This window comes from Dipteris shenzhenensis, chromosome 5 (assembly GCF_047967505.1).
Source record: "Dipteris shenzhenensis isolate YYH24624 ecotype China chromosome 5, Dip_SZ_1.0, whole genome shotgun sequence".
NCBI classification, from domain to species: domain Eukaryota; kingdom Viridiplantae; phylum Streptophyta; class Polypodiopsida; order Gleicheniales; family Dipteridaceae; genus Dipteris; species Dipteris shenzhenensis.
This window is the reverse complement of record NC_141600.1, coordinates 2,093,446-2,116,393: the sequence shown is the minus strand read 5'-3', so window position 1 is coordinate 2,116,393 and position 22,948 is coordinate 2,093,446. Positions and strand designations below refer to the sequence as shown.

The 22,948-nt window shown below is 44.1% G+C and overlaps 1 protein-coding gene across 2 annotated transcripts in view; it reads left to right on the top strand.

Moving 5' to 3' along the window:
* LOC147901483 (S3 self-incompatibility locus-linked pollen protein) overlaps positions 1–22,948 on the top strand; it is a 174,202-nt gene that overhangs the window by 56,281 nt on the left and 94,973 nt on the right. For both annotated transcript variants that reach the window (XM_087374617.1, XM_087374616.1), the window contains exon 5: positions 21,888–21,949. In XM_087374617.1, coding sequence (XP_087230743.1) covers positions 21,888–21,949 — 62 coding nt within the window. The remainder of the gene's footprint in view (positions 1–21,887; positions 21,950–22,948) is intronic.

Here is a 22,948-nt window from a genome sequence, read left to right as displayed (position 1 = left end):
AGGAGCTAACTAATGAAGCAGTATGCATAGATCAAGAGATGCTCCAGTTCCGGGATAAGTTGAAAAAATATGGCTGCAACATAAGTTACGATGGATGGTCTGACACTCGGTGCCGGCCTCATTGGACACAAGTTGGCAGTATAAGTCAGGGGAGTATATCTTTGGGATACTGAAAGATGCCATTCTTGATTTTGGAGCTGAAAATGTGTTGCAGGTGTGTATGGACAATGCATCTAATTGTGTGCGGGCAGGAGAATTGGTGGAGGAAGAGTGGCCTCATATTTTCTATACTAGATGCACATGCCATTGCCTTGACCTCTTGTTTGACGACATTGGAAAGCTTGCATGGGTGAAGCCAGTGTTGGTACATGCTAACATGATTGTGTTAGCAATGTATAGAAAATTCAGCAAGAAGGAATTGGTGAAACTAGCACAAACACGGTTTGCTTGCATGTTTATCATGTTAGCAAACTTGTTGGATGAGAGGGTATACAATGGATGCGCGACATGGTTGTCAGTGATGAGTACTGTAGGAAGGTGTCACGCACTGTGAAAACACAATATGTGTCTTCTATTTTATTAGGTGCCTCATTTTGGCAAGATACAAGACTCATTGTGAAGCTTTGTGCACCTATTTCGAAGATCCTTCGCCTGGCTGATAGGGAAGGGGCTACCATGGGACTTGTATATGAGCTCATTGATCGGATGGTCAAGAAGATAGCAAATATTGATGGCATTGACTCCTCAAAGCTGGCTGATGTTAGAGCCTTGTGTTTTGATAGGTGGGATATGATGCACTCTCCATTGCATGCGGCATCTTTTGTTCTCCATCCTATTTGGAGAGAGAAAAATCCAAATGGTGACATGGGTGGATGGATGTCATAGAGCGGTACACGAAGTAGGATGTTAACAGCCAGGCCACCTTATGTGACAAGTTAGATATTTAAAGTCCATGTCAGGTACATTTCCTCGTGCGATTGCGAAGGATGAAAAGAGAATGGACCAAGGGGTGAAATGGTGGGAGACATTTCGGACTCACACACCAAATTTGTAGCGGTTAGCTCTTCGAGTGCTCTCGCAAGGCACATGTGCTTCTCCTTGTGAGAGGAATTGGAGCACATTCTCTCTTATCCATACTAAAAGAAGGAATAGTCTGCTTCCAAAGAATACCACGAAAATCAATATACATCCATACTAATTTGCGTCTCATCTCCAAAATCAAGGAAAGGGGATTTGAGAAGATAGAAGTGACCCTGGAAATGATCAACAAGGAGAAGGATGATGGCTTTGCAAGCGGAGACTGAGGGAGAAGAGATTGCAGCCCCTATTGTTACACTTATAGGAAGGATGGATGTTGCTGCAGCTTCAAGCAGCTGTAGTCTTTTGGAGTCCCATGGCAAGGCAGATGGGGATGATAGTGATGAGGAGGAGGAGGATGAGGGGAAGGGCGTGGGCATTGATGCAGATGATGATGATGAGGAGGATGAGCAAGAGGATGAGGATGAAGATGCAGCTTGAGGCTTGAGCCTCATCAATTGTGAATTGTCATGCATTTCAAGCTTTATTTCCGGGCTGTGGCAGCCTTTTCTTTATGATGTTTTGCCTTCCATGTTTTGGTGTAGTTACTAGTACCTACTTCCTTTGATCATGATGTTTTGGTGTAGTATTGATCTATGATGTATGATTCTATCATTTGACACTATGTATTAAAATCTAGAATCCAGATGACTCTGGTCTATGGATGCTGGAGTCTTTCATGAATGATGAATCATGACTTATGAGTGATGAATTTAAAATTAATACAAGTTTTTAATGTGTACAATCTATATTTTTCTGATTATTTGGGGGTAAGATTAGGGTCATGTAATGTTTCAGGCCCAGGGGTTGAACCATACTCCAATCATACTTCCTTGCTCATATGACGTATGCATATGGTAACGCTTGGAAAAAACATTGGTTCTAGGCTTCAGATTTCTATCTTCTATCCACTTGAGAGTAAGGGGCTGACTGAGATGTCCTCCACCGCCGGCAGTCCCGAGATGACTGGGATGCCTGCTATCACACGAGAGGTGTTGGACAATAGGACATGCTCTTTGCAGTATTGCAATGGGGTGTGAGTTTGGTCTTCTCTTTTGCTTGCTGGGTCTCTCTGCCTTTACTCCAAAGGGGGGTTTGTTGGACAATGTCATAGCCAAGGTTTGGGAACACCAGGCCTAGAAGAGTCTTTCAGTGTGGGTCTGTATGAGGCCAAGTTAGTGAGTGTGGAGGGTCACTTGACCCATCGAGATTAGATTTGATTCTTTTCTTGTGTGACATCATCGTGGGGTTATGGAGATTCCCTCCTGTGACATCACTCATGATGTGTGTGAGTGTGAGAAGAGAAGGCCAGCTAGCATATAAACGGCACATGTACTTGCCTTTCACATCAAGCAATCTACACCGAGTCTTGTGCCCAATTGTCACCATCTTATGAGGGTCTTCTCTCTCTCTCTCTCTCTCTCTCTCTCTCTCTCTCTCTCTCTCAAAGGGGACGTCAGAGGAAGGATGCAAGACCATTGAGATGCTGAAATCAGAGAATGAACAACTCAAAAAGGAAATGGCAGCTTTGCAACAATGGTACAAGGGAAACATGCCAAGTTCACACAACAAATCACGAAGGGGAAAACAGATATGCGTGCATGGAAAGATGTACTAAAGAAAGACACAACACCAAAGAAAAGGGAGATCATTTCTGAAACAATTGAGGAAGAAAAACGATGGGACAGCAAGAGTTTAAATGTGCTGGTCAGAGGCCTAACAATAGGTGATAGCCCCATGGCAGACACCAAAATCCTCTTTGACAAAATGGGAATAAGCCTCACTTGTGAATCAGCCTAGAGAGTGGGTAAAACAAATGCACCAACGAGGCCTTTGGTGGTAAAGCTGCGAACAGCGACAGATAGATCCACCCTTATGAGTACACGGGCAGCACTGAAGGGGACCAGGATCTTTCTAGATGAATATCTCACACTCTTACAATAGGAGCATAGAAGGGAAGGAATGGTATGGGTGATGGCTGCAAGGCAAGAGGGGAAATGGGCAGTTTATAGAGTTGGTAGGGTGATCATTTGTGAGAGGGTAGAAAAAGAAGCACGAGATGCACCAGGAGGAGAAGGGGACAGCAAATGACGGTGTCTGAACGATGTGGCGAGTATGCAAAACAAATTGAGGATGGCAGTGTGGAATTGTAATGGCACCCTGTGGTCCGACCCAGGGGGGATTCTTGGAGACATACCATAACAGAGATGTGATCTTCTATACCGAAACACACCAGAGCCCAGAGAGAGGGCTACCCATAGTGACAGGATACACATGGGAGTCTACCCACAGGAGGGAATTGAGGAGGGATAGGGAGGTACGAGGATCCGGAGGTGTGGCTGTCCTTTTCAAATCACATCTGAGGCCACTCCTCTCCATGGTACGAAAGGAGGAGCATGCACGACACATGTCCAGTTACCAGACACACAACCGACCTTCATTGCAGTATGCTGTTTTCCCCCAGATACATCATCGTATGCATGAGAGGTCACCACTGATGGGCACAACCCATATGAGACTATTTATGATGATATCATGGAGTTCTCCAGATATGGGGACACTCTCCTCCTTGGTGACTTCAATGCACGAACTGGGAACAGACAGGTGGGCCTGTTAGATTTCGATGAGGATTCCCTCATAGTACCGGAGATGGATGCAGCAGAGCTGGGGATCGTGAGGCAGTCGGCAGATGCAGATGCACCAGTGACAGCATATGGGAGACATTTACTCGAACTGGGAGCTATACATGACTTGATCATATATAGTGGTCTTCGCAGATGGCCATTATCTGGTGGCCCCTTGTTTCCCACAGGGGGGAGTAGTACGGTGGACTACCTGCTCGGCCCACTAGCGTTGGCCCCACAGATACATGATTTTATGGCGCCACCTCCTCCACTTGGAGCTGACCACTCATATCTCACTTTGTGCATGTCGATCGCCACGCCGGCCGTGAGGAGGGCCCCTCCACCACCCGCTTGTGTCCAGATTCATTTCGACCATGCTCTCGACCCGGTGTACGTGAGCCACTTGGCTTTCAAGCTTCCAGTACTACTTGGTGATGGGATGGACCTCGCACATGCATCAGACACTCTCACATCGGTGATATAGGATGTTGCCACCAGATCCTTTCCCATGACACAATCTGCACGTGTTCCAGATTGGAAGTGCCCCAAAATCCATGGTTTGATGATGAGTGCAGAGAGATGAGAGCCCACCTTACACGTGAGATAGCACTGGGACATTTGACTCTGCCAAAGGCACACTGGATCTCACGCGGAGTGACACAGCGTAAGAAGCGGGCTTTCCTCATGCACAGGATGGATGAGGTGATCAGTTCTTTTCGCGGAGGAGATCCTACCACGGGATGGGGACTCCTATCAGAAGAAAAGTCACCCATTCCCATCACAGATTCTGCAGTCTGGCACACATATGCTTGCTCCCTATATGATGTCCCAGGTCAGGCACCATCTGATATGCCCTCTATGCCCATGCCCACCACATGCCATTTGTTTACTCCGCAGAATGTATGAGCTGCCCTTCTCCGGCTTCATAAGTAACGATCACCAGATCATGAGGGACTACATGCATCATGGTTTGGGACCCATTCCTTTTTTAGACAACTACTATACAATGTATTGTTATCCTGGTTCTCCTTCCTACCCCTTGGCTCATACCGTATTGCTATAAATGTTGTAGCTCTCCACTGGTCATCCATGCTCATGTCCACTACTTTTGCAACCCAAAACTCCACGTTCTCTTGTTCATCATCCGATGGTCAAACTGCAACAAAATAATGGACGTCTATGTCTATTTGTGGCATAAACTCTCTCTTCTTGGGTCCACACTATGGACGTGGGAGTAGCAACTCAAACGCATTTTCAAAGAGACCACATGCTGGGGTCGATACCAACATTTGGCCAAAATAAATCCCGTTCTGCCTTAATATCATATTCTCGCATTTTTGCAAGGTCCATTATCAATTGGTAGGTCTTGCTAATTACAACAATAGTGTGTACCTTCCAAGAGGGCTTCCAATCAAAAAATCTTTGAAGCATTTCCTCAAAGCACCACCACCATAGTACTGATACACAAGGCAGGCTATCCCATGCACACTAGGAACTACCGTACTCTTATGATTGGCAATACTTTGGCTAAGATATACGGGTCAGTACTAGAGAGGGAGATTAGCAGTCACATAGAGGGCCACAGACAGTGGGCACTTGGGCAGGCAGGATTTCGGAAACAGCTCTCCACCCTGGATCGCATTTTCACCCTGAGGGCTATTATTGAGGAGGCAAAGTCGAGGCATCAGAAAGTCTACACTTGCTTCGTAGACTTTCGTAAGGCATTTGACAGTGTCCCACGCTCTTGCCTGATCAGGAGGTTACAGGAACTACAGCTCCCAACCATCATGATTTGGGGGGTCATGAGTTTATATGCATCTGTCAGAGCGAGGATACGTGCCCCAGGAGGCTTATCAGACTGGATTGAGATCACCATCGGAGTAAAGCAAGGCTGCCCCCTATCACCAACTCTCTGCGGGCTCTATATCGACGAGATTACTTCTTTTGTCGATTGACCAGCGTAGAGGGTTCGCTCCTAGCTGACATGATGATGCATATATTGTTGTATGCCGATGATATAGTCCTCATATCATCCTCTGCAAAGGGGCTGCAGAAACATCTAGAGGCTCTAGAGATGTTCTGCAGGGAGAGAGAGTTGACAGTTAACCTTGGGAAGACCAAGCTTATGATCTTCAACACCTCGCGAGCAGTAGTATCCCGTCACCATAGTTTCACATACCGAGGTGAGCCTGTGGAGATAGTGCAGTCCTACACATATTTGGGGATAGTGTTTACTAGACCAGGTTTCACGATGATCCATGCAGATACGGCACGACTCACACAAGGACAGGGTGCTCTGGCCCGACTAGAGAGACGGTGCTTCCGGGCACACTTCCAGGACCCCCCGACGAAGGGCTGGCTCTTTGACACACTGGTGAGACCGACTGCCATGTACCAAACACCTTTTTGGGGGAGTGACATTCCGGCGACGGAATGGAAGGGATTTTAGAGATTACAGGTGACCATGGTGTTGGAATGGTCACCTCCCCATCTGTAAGCCCCCATATGAGGAGAGCATGGGGGAGGGAGACGTAGGGCAGAAGATGCCCAGAGAGAGAAGAGAAAGGGAGGGGGCTGCAAAGGGCCCTAATGGGGCTGGTTGGGCTGAGCCAACCAAGTCGGTTGGGCCAGCCAACCAGGTCGGTCCAGTCGGCCCAGCTAGGGCTGGCTGGTTGGTCCATTTGAAAGGGGCCTTGTGCCTTATAAAAGGAGAGGCCCTGGGCCTCATTTCATATCCAACTATCCAGCAAGTTCAGGAGCAGACAGGAGCAGCCAGAAGCCACTCCCTTGGGCCTCACACTGGGGGTGAAAGGAGAGTGGAAGGTGTGCTGCCAACTGAGTTCCCTAGAGGCTGGACCTTGGCTGGTTTCCAGATAGCAAGGTGTTGTGATCATCATATCTTCTGGAGCAGCCATTCACAAGCAGGTTGGAGCAGTGGAACAGCTATCTTGGGGCCTACATTCAGGAGGACCAAGGGGACCTGTGTGCTGCAGACAAAGCTTGGCAGGGGCTGCCCACCTAGGCTGATTCACAGGCAGTAAGGTGGAGAAGAACACACTGGACGGAAAGTCTACAGACGCTCGAGGTGGAGCATGCGGGCTCGAGTCGAGATATAGCCAGCAGATAGGAGAAGTACCTTGTGGTAAGATCAGAGGACCACACCATTGGTGGGACTCTGGATCTATCTCTTTTGTGTTGTGTCCATAGTACATAAGTTAAGATAAAGGGCACCCATACATTGGGTATACTAACTGACCCCTTTTAAAGGGCCCAATGCTTGGATACATCCCCATCATTAAATGCAAGCTCATGCTATGACCTCGGGGTCATAACATTTATCGCACCACCAAACAACCTATAGAAGGAAGTTTTGGGCTAGGGAATCAAGAAATTGTTGTTGCACAAACGCAACACTCCCTCAAAATCTATCATACTGATTTGTTGTTCCATTTGATAAGAAGTTCAAGAGCCACCCTATTTCCAAGAGGTCATTTCCCATAATCGAGATTTGCTTCTGGTTCATGGGGAATGTATATCAACAGATCTTGTAATCGAACAAGCTCCTCTGGTGAAACTATTATAAGGTGCATTATTGGTTATGCCGACAATCTTGAAAGATCCCCAATAGCAAGCTGAAAGCTTATAAACTTCACTAGTTTGTAAATCCCCTTAATCTTTTGGGATTCTTAGATTAAAAAACTAGTCCTCTTTAAAGACTCAAGGCGACTGCTTTTGATTTGCCTAAAACTGTGCAATGGTTTTCCTTCGCAAACCACGGTCCGCAATATGTCTTGCTGTGATTGCAGAAAATCAGTAGCCACTCGTACCTTTATGTTTTGCAGACCGATGGTCCACATAGCCTTAGAATGGAATCCATACATAAAGACAAATAGACTCTGCTTAGTGGCTGTATGTCTTGCACTATTATATGTAGACTCAGCCATGGGAAGATACTCTTCCCAATCAGATTTCTTTCGAGAGACGTACATACGAAGCATATGCTCAAGGATCTGACTAACTCGCTCTGTTTGTCCCTCTGACTCCGTATGTTCACGCTGAGCTTAGTGTCCAACTTCTTGCACAGTTCTCATCAGAAATGGCTCGTGAATTTAGGACCACAATCACTAACAATCTCAGCCACAAGCCCATAAAGACTAAACAATTCCTCCACAAACACCCGTGCCAATGATGGAGCAGAAATTGTTGTCTTGGTTAGAATAAACCTACTGCGGCAAACGAACAATTAAATCCATGGAAATACTTTCCCAATTCTACACAATTTCCAATGGATGCAGCAAGCCGCTTTGTCTCGAGCGTTCCGCTTTATTGACTTATGCATAGTTGACACTCTTGAACATAACGTTTGACATCAGTCCATGTCTTTGGCCAATAAAATTCTCCTTAACCAAAGCCAACCTTAGTTGGATGCCAGGATGACCAGCACAAGGGCTGTCATGACACTCTCTCCCTTGTGTCCTAGATGTCTAGTATGCAGACTTTACCCTTTCCAAACAAGAGACCATTCGAATGGAATACTGATCTCGAATTTCTCTCCCCCTTAAACTTGAACCACTTGGTTCATCTAGGCATGCCTCAACCTAGACCTGTTGCCAAATACGGCTGAAAAATGATCATGCTCATACAGGCCTTCAAGGGATAGAAAGAGATTAATCTAGATCTCAATGAAACTCACAAAGTTCACAAAACCGATGCGACTGAACGCATCAGTCACCACATTAGTGGCATGCCTTCTATCTCGGATTTCAAAGTCAAAATCTTGCAAAAGCTCAAACCATCTAGCCTTACAGCCCCACAAAACCAAAGCATTACACAAGTACTTCAATGATGTGTTATCCACACATGACACAAACTCGGAGCCATATAAATACTGCCTCCACTTATTCAATGCATGATCCATAGCAAATAGCTCCTTCTCATGCGCAAGATATTTGACCTAACTGGAGTCAGCTATAAGAGCTATATGCATCAATAGCATACTCACTAGCATCTGTTTCTACCACACATGGTTTACTTGGATCCACCATATGCAACATGGGCATGGTAGTCACTGCATGCTTCAGTTCTTAAAAGCATGCATCCAAAGCATCCGTCCAACCAACAGGTATGTATTTGATCTACTTGTAAGGAATTCCTTTCTCTCTTGCCTCCAAAATATTGGAAGGGGATCGCACAATGCCATACTCAAGGATGAAAGTCTAAAAGAACTAAGTGAATCCTGAAAAGGATCTCACTTTCATGACACTATGTAGAATCGACCACACATTGACTACCCGAACCTTTTCTGGGCCAATATGCATACGTTAATAGAAAATATGTGGCTAAGGTATACCCTCATTAAAGAATTTACACTTGGTAATCTTCACTATAGAACGTGTCTTTGAAGGATAGTCAGAATTACCTTCAAATGTTCTATTGTCGGATAAACTATGGCTGTACACTAGTATGTCATCAAGAAACATGATCACAAACTTTCCCACGTTTAGACGAAATATATCATTCATCATTTGCTAGAAAGTAGGGGGCACCAAGAACTCATAGTGCACATACCTTGTACAAAACCCATGTTAAAGACATTCTCCCTGATATGGTTTTGATGGTACCGTGTACATAGATCAAGCTTGGTGAAATATGCTGCACCATGAAAGCGATCCCCTTTTTCTCTTGCCTCCAAAATATTGGAAGGGGATCGCACAATGCCATACTCAAGGATGAAAGTCTATAAGAACTAAGTGAATCCTGAAAAGGATCTCACTTTCATGATACTATGTAAAATCGACCACACATTGACTACCTGAACCTTTTCTGGGCCAATATGCATACGTTAATAGAAAAGATGTGGCTAAGGTATACGAGTTCTCATTAAAGAATCCACACTTGGTAATCTTCACTATAGAACGTGTCTTTGAAGGATAGTCGGAACTACCTATTGTCGGATAATCTATGGCTGTACACTAGTATGTCATCAAGAAACATGATCACAAACTTTCCCACCTTCAGACGAAATATATCATTCATCATTTGCTAGAAAGTAGGGGGCACCAAGAACTCATAGTGCACATACCGTGCACAAAACCCATGTTAGGGACATTCTCCCTAATATGGATTTGATGGTACCGTGTACATAGATCAAGCTTGGTGAAATATGCTGCACCATGAAAGCAATCTATGAGGTCATCCATCCTGGGTAAAGGATGCTTATATTCACGGCCACCTTATTGAGACCTTTATAGTCCACGCATATGCACATGGTCATTTTCTTTTTACCCACGAAAAACTAGTGCCCCTCATGAAGATTTACTAGGACAAATATGTCCCATAAGATCACATTCCAATAATTGACTAGTAATTTCCCTCCTCTTCTTTGAGGCTCAACCTATACGATTGCTTAAAACCCGGCTGAGTTTTAGGGAGAAGCTCTATCTTACAGTCCACAATTCACAGAGGTGGAAAAATTCAGCCAACAAACTCTGGAGCACATGTGCCTCTTCAGAATCCATGCGAGACAGCCTCAGAATCTGAAGATAGAGTGTCCCACAAGAAGCGCTAGCAGTGGGAATAAAACCCTGGATTGAATCCACAATAATGCCAGTGTCAATCCCACCAAAAAACGAGTGCCCCTCACAAAGATTTACTAGGACAAATATGTCCCATAAGATCATATTCCGATAATTGCCTAGTAATTTCCATCCTCTTCTTTGAGACTCAACCTATACGATTGCTTAAAGCCCAGCTGAGTTCTAGGGAGAAGCTCTATCTTACGGTCCACAATTCATTGAGGTGGAAAAATTCAGCCTACAAACTTTGGAGCACATGTGCCTCTTCAGAATCCATCCGAGACAGCTTGAGAATCTGAAATCGCCTTATGATAAAGTGTCCTACAAGAAGCGCTAGCAGTGGGAACAAAACCCAGGATTGAATCCACAATTATGCTAGTGCCAAAGGTAAATTGTGTTGGATCATGGTGGAGGAGGAAGGAGAGAGAGAGAGAGAGAGAGAGAGAGAGAGAAAAGAAAGATATATTAACGTCTGCTAGAGGCCTCGCGGGCATATGAGACAAAGTGTGAATCCAAGAAGTACCTCATACAAGCAACTGGGGGCTGAAGCAAAGGGTTCACTAAGACCCTTGCTGAGAACTAAAAGCTGAAAAACTGAAAGCAAAAGCTAAAATGCTAACATGCTTAGCTAGTGAATAAAATACTAGAGTAGCAAAGAAACAGGAGCGTGTTAGGCACTCAGGGCTAGCACTCCTAGTATGTGCTCAGGTTCCATATATCCAGGTAACCTGGTGGCACTCTGATGAGATGTGAGAAGCTCTCGTATCTGTGTCTGTCGAGCTGTCTCGCGACGTGGGGGAGGGCGTGGTCTCCTCCATCTTTGGATCCGGTGTGCTACGTCAAGGGTGATGCCTCGTCTCTAACGGTCGCCTCTGAGAAGGGATGAGATAGACCGGATCTCGATTGTGCGTCCTCTGGGCTCTCTCGGTGTCGCACGTGGAGTGTGTCCCTCGTCTAGCCACATCATGGTGGGCCACCTCTACCGTTGATCCATGATGCTCTCATCTCATCAAGCTCCTCTCCCTCAGCTACACTGGTAGCTGACTGAGGTGGATAAAAATCTATGACAAAAGTCTGTGAGGTGTCGATGGTGACCTATGGCATCAGCCCATGCTGCTCTCTGGCCTATCGCATCAGTGTGTCTCTCTGCCGGCGCATCTCAAGCAGGTAGAGCCCAACACAGACCTAATCGTGAAAATGTATCAACCGTGTGAGTGGGCAAAAGCCATGTCCCTCCTGAGAGAGGCAATGATATCGTCCTGGGATCTCATAGTAGACTGGGCAAACACATAGAAAATGTTCCTCTGTCTCGATCCCCCCCATCTGACATAGTGTGCAAGTCCTCTGCTCTCTGGGTATGCGTGCAACTCTCCCTGCCTCAATCCGTAGCTGACGTGATGAGACTCGTAGCTGACCAATGGCGATCCTCAGTGCATGTGAAACTCTCTTGTCCTCGAGATACTGAGGTCTGATGACAAGACCGTGCTCTGAGATCCTTAGGAAGTGATCACGGTAGAACTCGATCTTGGTGGAGAGCTCCTCTCCCCCCCAAGCCCTATATGAATAGAGCTGGAGGAGGTCCAACCGTATGATACGGTTGATCTCATCTCGTGGGATCATCTCGGGTGGTGCGTCCAAGCTGTATTGAAAGGGAGGGAGTCTGTCCATTTGAATGCCATGACTACCAATGTCATGGGGCCGTGAAATTCTAAGTACTTTAATGTACTACAAGACCGTGACATTGAGGAAAGATGTGGAAGAATATGTGAGAACATGCATGGTTTGTCAGAAAGTAAAGTTTGACAGGCAGAAGGCACCTGGGTTGTTACACCCTTTGCCAATTCCGGATAGACCATGGCAAAGCATAGCTATGGATTTTGTGTTTGATCTTCCACGTACTCCTACTGGACATGATGGATTGTGGACAATAATTTGCAGGTTTAGCAAACAAGCCCACTTTGTGCCAGTAAGAAAGAAAATTACAGCAGATCAAATGGCCAAATTGTTTTTGCAGCATGTCTTCAAGTATCATGGGATGCCTGAATCCATAATCAGTGATAGAGATCCGAGGATGACCAGCCTCTTTTGGAGAGGACTGTTTGAAAATATGGGCACTACGCTGAATTTTTCGTCATCTTTTCACCCTCAGTCTAATGGACAATCGAAGCAGGAAAACTCTACCATCTTGGATATGTTTAAATGCTATGTCTCAGACCACAAAAGCAAATGGGAGCATTATTTGCCTTTGCTGGAATATGCTTACAATAATACGGTGCACACATCCATAGGTAAAGCATCTTTTGAAATAGTGGAAGGTGCCAGGAAGATACCTCCCATTTTGCATACAAAAGAGAAAATCTTCGAAGCTGATCGTTTTGTGGAAAGCCTTGAAGAGGCTTACAAGAAGATCAAATATGCCTTGCAAAGAAGTCAAGACAAGCAGAAAAGAGCAGCAGATAAGCACCGTAGGGAATTGGTATTCACAGAAGGTGATTGGGTTTTGCTGCGTTTTCAGAAGGCAAGGCTGAAAAATAAGAAAGGCAAGGAAAGGTTGTACACAAAGCTGAACATGCGTTACTATGGTCCTTTCCAGGTTTCTGAAAAGATAAACGAGGTAGCTTACAGGCTGAAGTTGCCTCCGCATTGGAAGATACATAATGCCTTTCATGTGAGCTTATTAAAGCAATATCATGGAGATATTCCCGAGGATGTACCTGATGAGGTGCAGCCTGAAGTGGAAGAACAAGATGAACTTCTGGTCCCAGAGCAGATTCTGGCACACAGAGATAGAAAGCTCAAGGGTAAAGTTATCTGTCGCTACTTGGTAAAATTTTAAAATTACCCATCACTTGATGCGAAATGGATGGAGGAAGGTGAACTGGCAGATTCACCAGGGATATTGCAGCTTTACCTTGATGCTTTCCAATTAGAGCCGACTGCGGTCCGGGCTCCTACAGGTAGTTCAGCAGAGCGAGCGTCTGGAGCATTACCTGATGTTCGAGAGGGGGGTAGCACCTCCACTCCCTCAGTACAGACGGGCTCACTGTGATTTCATGAGGTCGCTTGATGACATTGTATGTTTCATCCGAGATACTGAGCTGACAGTATTTCTGCTGTGAGACTTCATGATATTGATGCATCTTGACTATTGATCTGTTGGGATATCTCAAGGTGTATGCCTCAGGCACACCTTGGTTTCTACGTGTGAGTGCTAGAGGCACAGTTAGGTGCCCACAAGCACAGTTAGGTGGTGGAGAGCCACATAGGATGATTGAGAGAATCTAGGAGCAGATTGAGGAGATGATTGTGGAGCTCTGAAGTCATCAGTGATGTCAGTGAGCATGTATGAGGTGCCTACTTAAGGACCTCACTCTTCTTCATTCTACAAGCAAGTAATGCAAGTATTCTGAGTTTGTGTCCACTCTTTGCTTTCCTTTCAGCTTTCCAACATGGTATCAAAGCCCTTTGATCCCCCTTGAGCCCATTTCTGCCACATCTTCTTCTTCTTCTTCTTCATCTTCTTCTTCTCCATTTTCCTCTTTCTTCCCAAAATCTTTGAGAGCTTGGTTCTCCACCTACAGATGACCATTGCCCAAACCCTCTGAGCTGGAAACTCCTCTAGTATGGGCGAACTTCCATCTGCAAGCAATTGAAGAAAAAATGTCTGTGGTGGCTGCCATTCCCCAAACAGCGCATTTTTCGCCATTTCTTCTACTGCTCAATACTCCCTGCCTGCTCCGCCATTGCCTGAGCCCTCTTAGGAGTAGATGGGCGACCTCAAGACGAAGATTTTGAGCCATTTTTCAGGTCATTTGGTTCAGTAACGAGGGAGAAATCGTCAAAACTCAGTTTCAGCCTGTAGCAACTCTCCCGGGCAAAAGTGCGCACCATTTCGTCCAACCTCTGTGCTGGACCCTCTCTGGTATATGAGCTTTCTTTTGCTTCAGAAAGCCCTCTTTTCCTTGCTTTGAAGAGTGAGCTACAAGCCCTCCAAGTTCAGCCTTTTAGTTTTGACAGTTTTGGACAAGTTTTTGAAGATGATGCTACATAAAATGCTACTCTAGCATTTCTGGTTTTTTGAAACTTTCAATAACTTTAGTACAAGTGTGGCTTCAGTTTTGTTTTGAATTACTAGACCTGGTTTTGATTGGAAAGTATTTATTTCACCCACTTCTATGAAGCATGTAAGAAGAAGCATCATTGTTTGAATATTGGTCACTAGTCTTTGCTACATCAAGTGCTCATATTTTGGAAGTCTTTCAGTTATTTTTGCCTTGTAAGAGAGATAGACACTGCCCAATATCTGGGTTAGACCCTCTCATGGCTACCCTATTTAATCTCAAGAAGTTCAATGGAAAGGGCTTCCACACATGGCAGATGAAGGTGAAATTTGCATTGATGAGGGAGAACTTATGGGGACTTGTCAAACCTACTCCTACCGCTTCTTCTACGGCCTCCAATGCTGGAGAATCCTCAACTCCGACACGACCGACAAGGGATCCAGCTAGAGAAGAAAAAGCATACGGTATCATTGCTCTTGCTTTAGGAGATGATTATATTCACCATATCTCTGACTTGGAGTCTCCTTCGGAAGCTTGGCAGAAGCTTGACATGATTTTTGGTGCTAGCTCTCACATCTCTAAACTATCACTTAAAATCTCTTTCTTTGAATTGAAGATGACTAGTGGTACTACTTTAGCAGCTCATGTCAACTATATGCGGAGTCTTATGACTCAATTAGCTTCTATCAACTCTCCTATTTCTCCAGATGATGCTATGGCAGTGTTACTTAAGAGCATGCCTGAAGATTATGATCACATAGTTACCACTTTGAAAAATCTTTCTAATCCTAATCTTGAAGGTATTATCTCTGCTCTCCAAGAAGAAGAAAGGCATATGGAGCTCAGGAAAGGCAATGACACTGCTTATGCTATAAAAGTCCAGAAGGGCAAGTATACTCCTTGCAATCACTGTGGAAAGACAAATCACCTTTCAAAGGACTGCTTCAAAATTAATCCATGCAAGCACTATGGCAAGAACAACCATAATGAGAAGTTTTGCAGAGCCAAAGCAAAGAAAGAAAATGCAAATCTACTTTCAGTTGAGCCTCCACAAGATGAGGCATCCCATGAAGATTATGCATTTTAAACACATCTCTATGTATGCTCCAGATCTCTCTTTTTATGTCAAGGTACTAGCCTGGATAGTCCTCCAAAATGAATGAAAATAAACTATTGTGTTTTGTGTGTTTTGTAAACACCTCTGGTCACCTTATGATGTAGGCCATGTGTATGTTTTGCTCCGTGGTACCTCCTGCAGACATTGTGTGCATGTACATGCAGGGGAGATAACCATTGGAAGGTCTTTTTGTATCCCTTTTGTTTACCTTATACCCAAGGGAACCCTTGCTAGCATGAGAACCTAGCCATAGATTTATCCTTGACCACCATGAGATGGCATGAGAAACTATGAGACTAGATGTATCCTTGACATAGCCTGAGGCATTCCCTTGAGGGGGGGTTTGTTGGGATATCTCAAGGTGTATGCCTCAGGCACACCTTGGTTTCTATGTGTGAGTGCTAGAGGCACAGTTAGGTGCCCACAAGCACAGTTAGGTGGTGGAGAGCCACATAGGATGATTGAGAGAATCTAGGAGCAGATTGAGGAGATGATTGTGGAGCTCTGAAGTCATCAGTGATGTCAGTGAGCATGTATGAGGTGCCTACTTAAGGACGGATGCGTCAATTTTACGAGCAAAAACCTATGAGCAGGTTTATCCGAGCATGTTTTTCAAGAGATTTTTAAAAATGTTTTTCTTTAGGAAACATGGTTTTTACACTTTTCTTTTCACTAGAACTAGATCCCTTTATCATAAAAATATACAGACTAGTCACTCATTCATTTTTACACAACATAATTTTCTTATTTAGAGACATCCCTTTGTACCCCTGTTATTACCTTTAAAAAGTGTTGATTCCTTTAAGAAACATTCCTCATAATCACTCTCAATGTAATAATACTATGCATATATAATTACTTATTAACACATTTATATCATATGGCAATATCTTTTTAGTGTTTTTATAGCATATTTATGGACATGTTTCTAAAGAAGTTTAAATTACTATAAATAAGTATTAACTTGGGCTTATATATCACTCTCATAAAATACATGTAATATTTAATACTATATATGGAAGATTTTCCAAAATATAACTTCATAGATGTGCTCAAATGGGGTGTTCCGATCAATTTGAGTGGTTGAATGACTATATTTGGACATTGGATATGAAAGTTATGTCACTTTTAAAAGTGCTGTCCAAGGTAGTTTCGCCAGCGAAACTACCTTGGGAGACTTGCTTCAAAGGGGTTTCGCTGGCGAAACTACCTGGATGGCTTGCTTCAATGAGTTTTCTTTGAAGAAACTCTTTCATGAAGATAGGTTGAGAGAGGGTTTTCAATGTCACCCCCTATTAAGTAAAAGTTGTAAGAAGGATCATAAGGGAATTTTCATAGAGAAGTCTACTCTACATGTGGGTTTCTTCAAAAGCCATCCCATTATGCTCTCACCATTCCTACAGATTCACCTAAAGATTTTTGTATAAAATAGGCATTGCTATAATACTTTGCATATTTCTAAGTGAAACTATGTTTTCTTCTGATCGATTTTTGCCATATTTATGCATAGTTGGAAGCTTTTTTTTTCCTTCGCTCGGACGCTCGGAAGATTTCGCTCAGAAAATGCTCGTCCCCCTTAAGGACCTCACTCTTCTTCATTCTACAAGCAAGTAATGCAAGTATTCTGAGTTTGTGTCCACTCTTTGCTTTCCTTTCAGCTTTCCAACATGATCGCCGAGGATCACATAGATTTTGAGCAGTATATATGGATGGATGCATGCCTCTCCTAGCCATATTTTCAGTGTCTCTGTATACTATAGCTGCGGCTTTCTTGTATACTCTTTTATGCTATATTTCATGCTCGCTCCTGTGTTTTGGGGCAGCAAACTGTGGTTTGCTGTTTCAAGAGAGGGGTATGTCACGGGGGCGTGAAATTCTAAGTACTTTAATGTACTACAAGACCGTGACAACTTTGGTTTTAAAAGTCCAAGCGTGGGCTTAATAATGTGTAATTAAACGCGGCATGGTGCCTAGCACATAAGCGTAATTAATCCCTAGGCCCAAAGGCATTCCAAGGAATTAAAAGAGTGGTTGTTGGAAAATGATGATGTGGCATTTTTAATGGGCCCCCTAGAGGGCCATGTACCTTCAGTGGCCCCCCTAGAGTTCCAGGTGGCTCTAGTGCCTTCTACATGCTCCTTTGCCATTCCTGGACCTTCCTAGGCCTTCTAAACTTCACATGTGTGGTTTTCTCTCTCATCTCCTCCCTTTGTTGAGATTTTGGACTGGTTTTTCAGCCTCCTTCAGCTGAATTCCGTTTTTCTTCATAACTCCTCACCCGTTTGGATTCCTCGACTTCCGTTTGGCCCGATGGCTTCCCCTCTGCCTCCCCTTCGTAGTGATATGCTTTTCCCTCCGTGTGTTTGGTAGAACGGGCAGAGCTGAGCACTTCTTTTGCTGGTCGAATTTGCAAAAGTGGCTTTTTTTGGACCTTTTTTCTTCTACCGCCTCTTGGGCCTCTCCTCTTGCAAAGCTACAGCTTTCTGTTGAATTTCGAGTGGTCCGACGCGCTGGTTGACTGGTTTTTCTCAGTTTTGGAGGACTTTCCGGCGATGAAACTTCTCCAAAACCTTCTCAATGCATTCCTCTCTGAAGCACGCTTCTTTTGAGCCCAAGAACTCCCACTTTTTCGCGACAGAAGTGCTTCTTTTCGCATTTTTCAGTGGAATTCTTGCTGGTCGGCTCTTGTAAATGCTCTTTCTTCATGCCTTTGCACTCCTCTTTGGCTGAGAATGCAATTGGGCATTGGCTACTATGTCCTCTTGGCGATTGAGGACTTGGTTCGAGTTTTCAGGGCTCGATGAGTTGTGATTTTGCTACTGCAATTTCTTTTTGCCATAAGCTATTGGTTGGCCTCGTGTGCCGTCTCTTTCTTGGCTCACAGGTGCCTAGGCAGTGCTACATGAGTCATTCTTTGGTTGGGTACTTTGCTGACTTTATTTTGGAGCTTTGAAAAGCTTTGTGAATGCCATCTGGAAACCACTCAAAGAGAGTGCAGCTGGGGTGCAGTGTGATTGCATCTGGACAGCCAATGGAATTGCACTCGGAAAAGAGAATGCCTTTGGGTTAAGTGCACTTATGTGATGGTGTTCTATGCTTGAAAGCCTTGCGAAGGCTTAGTGAATTGGGGCTGCGTGCTCAGTTGCAGGGAAGGTCTCCCAGATGCAACTTGTAATCATTTCATTGTGAAATATAAAGAAATACCGAAAGGGGCGCCACGGTGTTTGGGGCCAATCGGGTGCACTTGTCTATGTGTGTTGAGCAGGGGCATTCTAGCCTCCATCCCTTTTTCAGTGGTTTTGTTTGTGAACAAATGGGTAAATGCCAAATGGTGATCATGCAATGGTTAATGGTTGTGATATATGCTTTGTGAGCTGTAAATAAGTGCTGAAGTGATTAAAGGTTTAGTTCCACTGCCCTCTGAGTGATTAGAGGCCGGTTTCAACCAAACCATGTGGATACCCGTGCGTACCATGCTGTATCGACACCACTCTCTACTAGTCGCCTGGAGGACTCTAATGCTAGTCTCGGTAGTCTCCACTGGGGTAAGGACCAAACTTTGTGTAGAAACGTCACCGTCTGAAAGATGGCATCAACCTGGAGGGGGATCATGGCGAACTCTACCTATATAATCTGATGAGGGACTGAGGGTTTACTCCGAATCATCCTGGATCCCACGTGTTAGAAATTACCCAACAGAGGGTACGCACAACGGAAGACCGATAGTAATGCCCAGGAGCTCACACAGTGTGGTGTGGGATGTGGAATCACAAACTGGATATGGACATCCTAGGTAAGTTTGTATATATGAGTTATAGGCTCACTTATGGGGATCCCTTGGCATGGACTCCTTGGGATATCGGGAACTTGAGTAGGCCTCTGCCTAGTCTGAGCGAACACCTAGACCCATTGACTCTCGTTGTATGGGACACAAGAGTTGTGGTCACGCACGCGGCACGGTGCTCAGCTAGCTGAGGCCCGGAGGGTGATCCTTTATACTAGATCTATGGATGCGTGGTGAGCTTGCCTACTCTCATAGAGAGTGGAATCTTTGAAACACAAATGGTAGCTTATGCTTGGGTACTGCATAGCTCTGCTTACTAAGTTATTTTTACTTTACTTTATCATTTACTTTGGATTTGTTCAGTTGGATATATTCTAGCCTTGCAAAGGTATATACATATATAGAGAGAGGAACATCCTTAGTGGAGGGCAAGCCATTGAGAGAAGTACAGTGGGATGCTAGTGACTGGTTTTGTCCATCCTGGATTGGGCTCTTAGAGCACACAGTAGAGGTGCCCTTTGTTTCCCAGACCACTCATATTGGTAGCCAGTAATACTTGGATGCCTTGGCTTGGAGCCCTTAAATGGCGAGAGACTGGCTAGAGCAGCGTGGGCCTCATGAGGTCCTCACCAGATTTTTGTCCCACTTTGGAATGACCTAAGCCTGAGGAAGATTTCATGCTTCATTTTGTTGATAGCCCATGGAGGCCTGCCCATAGGATCCTGACTGGTGTAGATGAGGGTAGATGGGACATATCCAGTATCATTGCTTTGCAGTACGGGACCTTGAGGCGATCACCCACTGCAGGTGGAACTGTCTGGCGGCACTGAAGATTTGGCAATGCTCTCTCAGGATTATGGCCAGCATGCAGAGGATGTAGTGGGTGTCTTCTTCACAAACGAATCATCTCCATCTTTTTTGAAGCTTAGACACTCTTGTACATCTACTTCCTTTGGCTTTGTTATCTAGGGTTTTCAACTTGCCTTTTCAAGGGCCATCACTTGAAGCTTTGTGCGTGCTTCAGAAGTGGCTTCGTGATAAAAGTTTGCCTTCAGCACAGTTGGTAGCATAGTTTCAAGTCTACATCTATTTTTTGGTCTCCTTGCACTTGTAGGCTGCAATGCATTGATCCGTTGCAGCTTAGGAAGTTCTATGTTTCACTTCATGATATTTACTGCATGCTAAGGATTGAGCCAATAATACTTATAGGTGATGATGTTCATGGCTTGCCGCCTTGGGCTATTATAATGTACCTTAGATAGCTTGGGTACATCAAACGATCAACCATACAATAAGGCAAGATGCTTGAGGTAGAGCAGACTTATGCCTCTCCCACTGTGAGCGACAAATCCTCTGTTACAAGGAACGTTTCTTTCTTCCCTCTTCCATGGGATGGTTGCTCGTGGTATATCAGCAGCTACCTCTCTCATGCCCTATGGATATTAGGACTTCTGAGTCTCATTAGCTTCAGATCAAGACACATTGGGATCAATTGCCTTTGATCCCCTGATATATCTTATTCCCCATCCTGTCTAGCATGGTTGGCAGCCTTGATCTTCATGTCTCAATAGGTAGTCTCTCTTCTTGAGCTAGAGAGGTTCCCATCAGTTGTCCATCTAGTGGAGTATACTCAGATGCACAACTGATGTTACAAGGAACGTTTCTTTCTTCCCTCTTCCATGGGATAGTTGCTCGTGGTATATCAGCAGCTACCTCTCTCATGCCCTATGGATATTAGGACTTCTGAGTCTCATTAGCTTCAGATCAAGACACATTGGGATCAATTGCCTTTGATCCCCTGATATATCTTATTCCCCATCCTGTCTAGCATGGTTGGCAGCCTTGATCTTCATGTCTCAATAGGTAGTCTCTCTTCTTGAGCTAGAGAGGTTCCCATCAGTTGTCCATCTAGTGGAGTATACTCAGATGCACATTATGCATTTCCTTGCTTGTGTGGAAGCTCTCTAACAAGGAGACTCAGCATCAAGCATCCACAACAAGACATATACATCTAATTGGCTATCGAGATAGGAGCTAAGGCTGTCCATATAGGCATTGCGGACCACTACATTCTCTGCAATCCTCTTCTTCATTAAAAAGGTCAAGGCAATCTTTTGGCAGCCCTCCAATGACAGAGAAAATCGACATTTTTCAGCCAGGTAGATGACTAGGCACATGTTAGGCCATGAAAAGATCAGACCTTGCCTGATTCTTGGTTGGGAATGGTTCTCATAGACCTTGTTTGGTCGGCTCCCCAATCTCTTATATTTAGCCATTTCTTTTTTTCAACCTCTCTCTCCTTGTTATTTTTTCCACGATTTGTTCATCAATACTCTTCAATCTTTTTGACTACATATATTCTAATCACATGAAGGGATAGAATTTAAAGGATATGTTGATTTTAAGCATGCTAAATGGAGATAGAGAAAAGCAAAGATAGATTTACTTGTGGCTTGTATTTTCCATTTTGCGAGATTTGGTGTATTTTTTACTTTGAAGGGATATAGTATGAGGATGAAGAGTAGAATGAACAAAATAGCATATGGTAGAATGTGTATAAAATAGCATATTGCAGAATGTGTATAAAATAAAATAATGATCTGTGAGGTCACATATAATAGTCCAAATGAATGTTCTGTGTTTGTGCAGTGAACTGGCTTGAAAAGCGAAGTGAAGCATTTGAACCTGTGTATTTATACAGTGTTGAACGGGTAAGGCTTGCATATCAAGTGCTAATTTTTATTAGGTTGTACATTTAACTGAAGACATGTATTTTGTCCTAGAAATGTTATGGTAGCATTCTCATTGTTGTTATGAATTCTTTGTATCAAGACAATATAACCGCTGCTGAGTGCATGCAAAATGCATTAAAATATCTTATTTTTGAATTTGTGCAAATTTCTCAAGGCATCTTTATAAACACAAAATTCAACGAATGCTTCTCGTTCATAAACATAGTGTTTAAGTGATTTTTCTTTCTTCACAACATATATTGTGAATAGAGAGCTATAAGATTTGATTAGATGGAAATATGGCTGCCTTCCTACTGTAGTCTTCATGAAAGATGAATGTTATAATTGATAGACCAAAGGTGTGGATGTTGCACATAGCTAGTTTGGCTAGGTAAAGGAATAACTCTGCAGTTCTTCATATATATGTAAAAGAATAACTCTGCCCATCTAATGATAAACAAGACACAATTACTCATGCGTGCTTTGAGCAGTCTCATCACATACAATGGGTCGCATAAATGGCCCGCTTCATCCAAATTTAAACACTTCCCACATGCCAATGGGTCCAAATTTGTGCACCGTGTCATTCAATCCCCTACCTTTGAGTCCTCAATATTTAGCCTTATTCCTCCCGATTCAAAGCTTTACCACTACTAAATATGTTTCTCAAACTTAGATTTAGTCTACCACATGGACCCAACCAAAACCATATACATTCACAACCACTTCTACCATGATTGTATTTTTCAATGGCCTCTCTATTATGGGACTAGAGGATGGTTTTACTCCTAGTACTTTGGACCCCTATGCACATTCATTATGTTTCGAACTAGTGGTGTTTCCCTTTGCTTGCATTTGAAATGCAATGCAACATAGCATCTCATCTCTTCCATTTTCCAAGAGTGCAAAGCAACAAAGAGAGGAGACACATCTAGGGAGGCTTGCAATTGATCCATAAAGTGAGTAACAAGACTAACA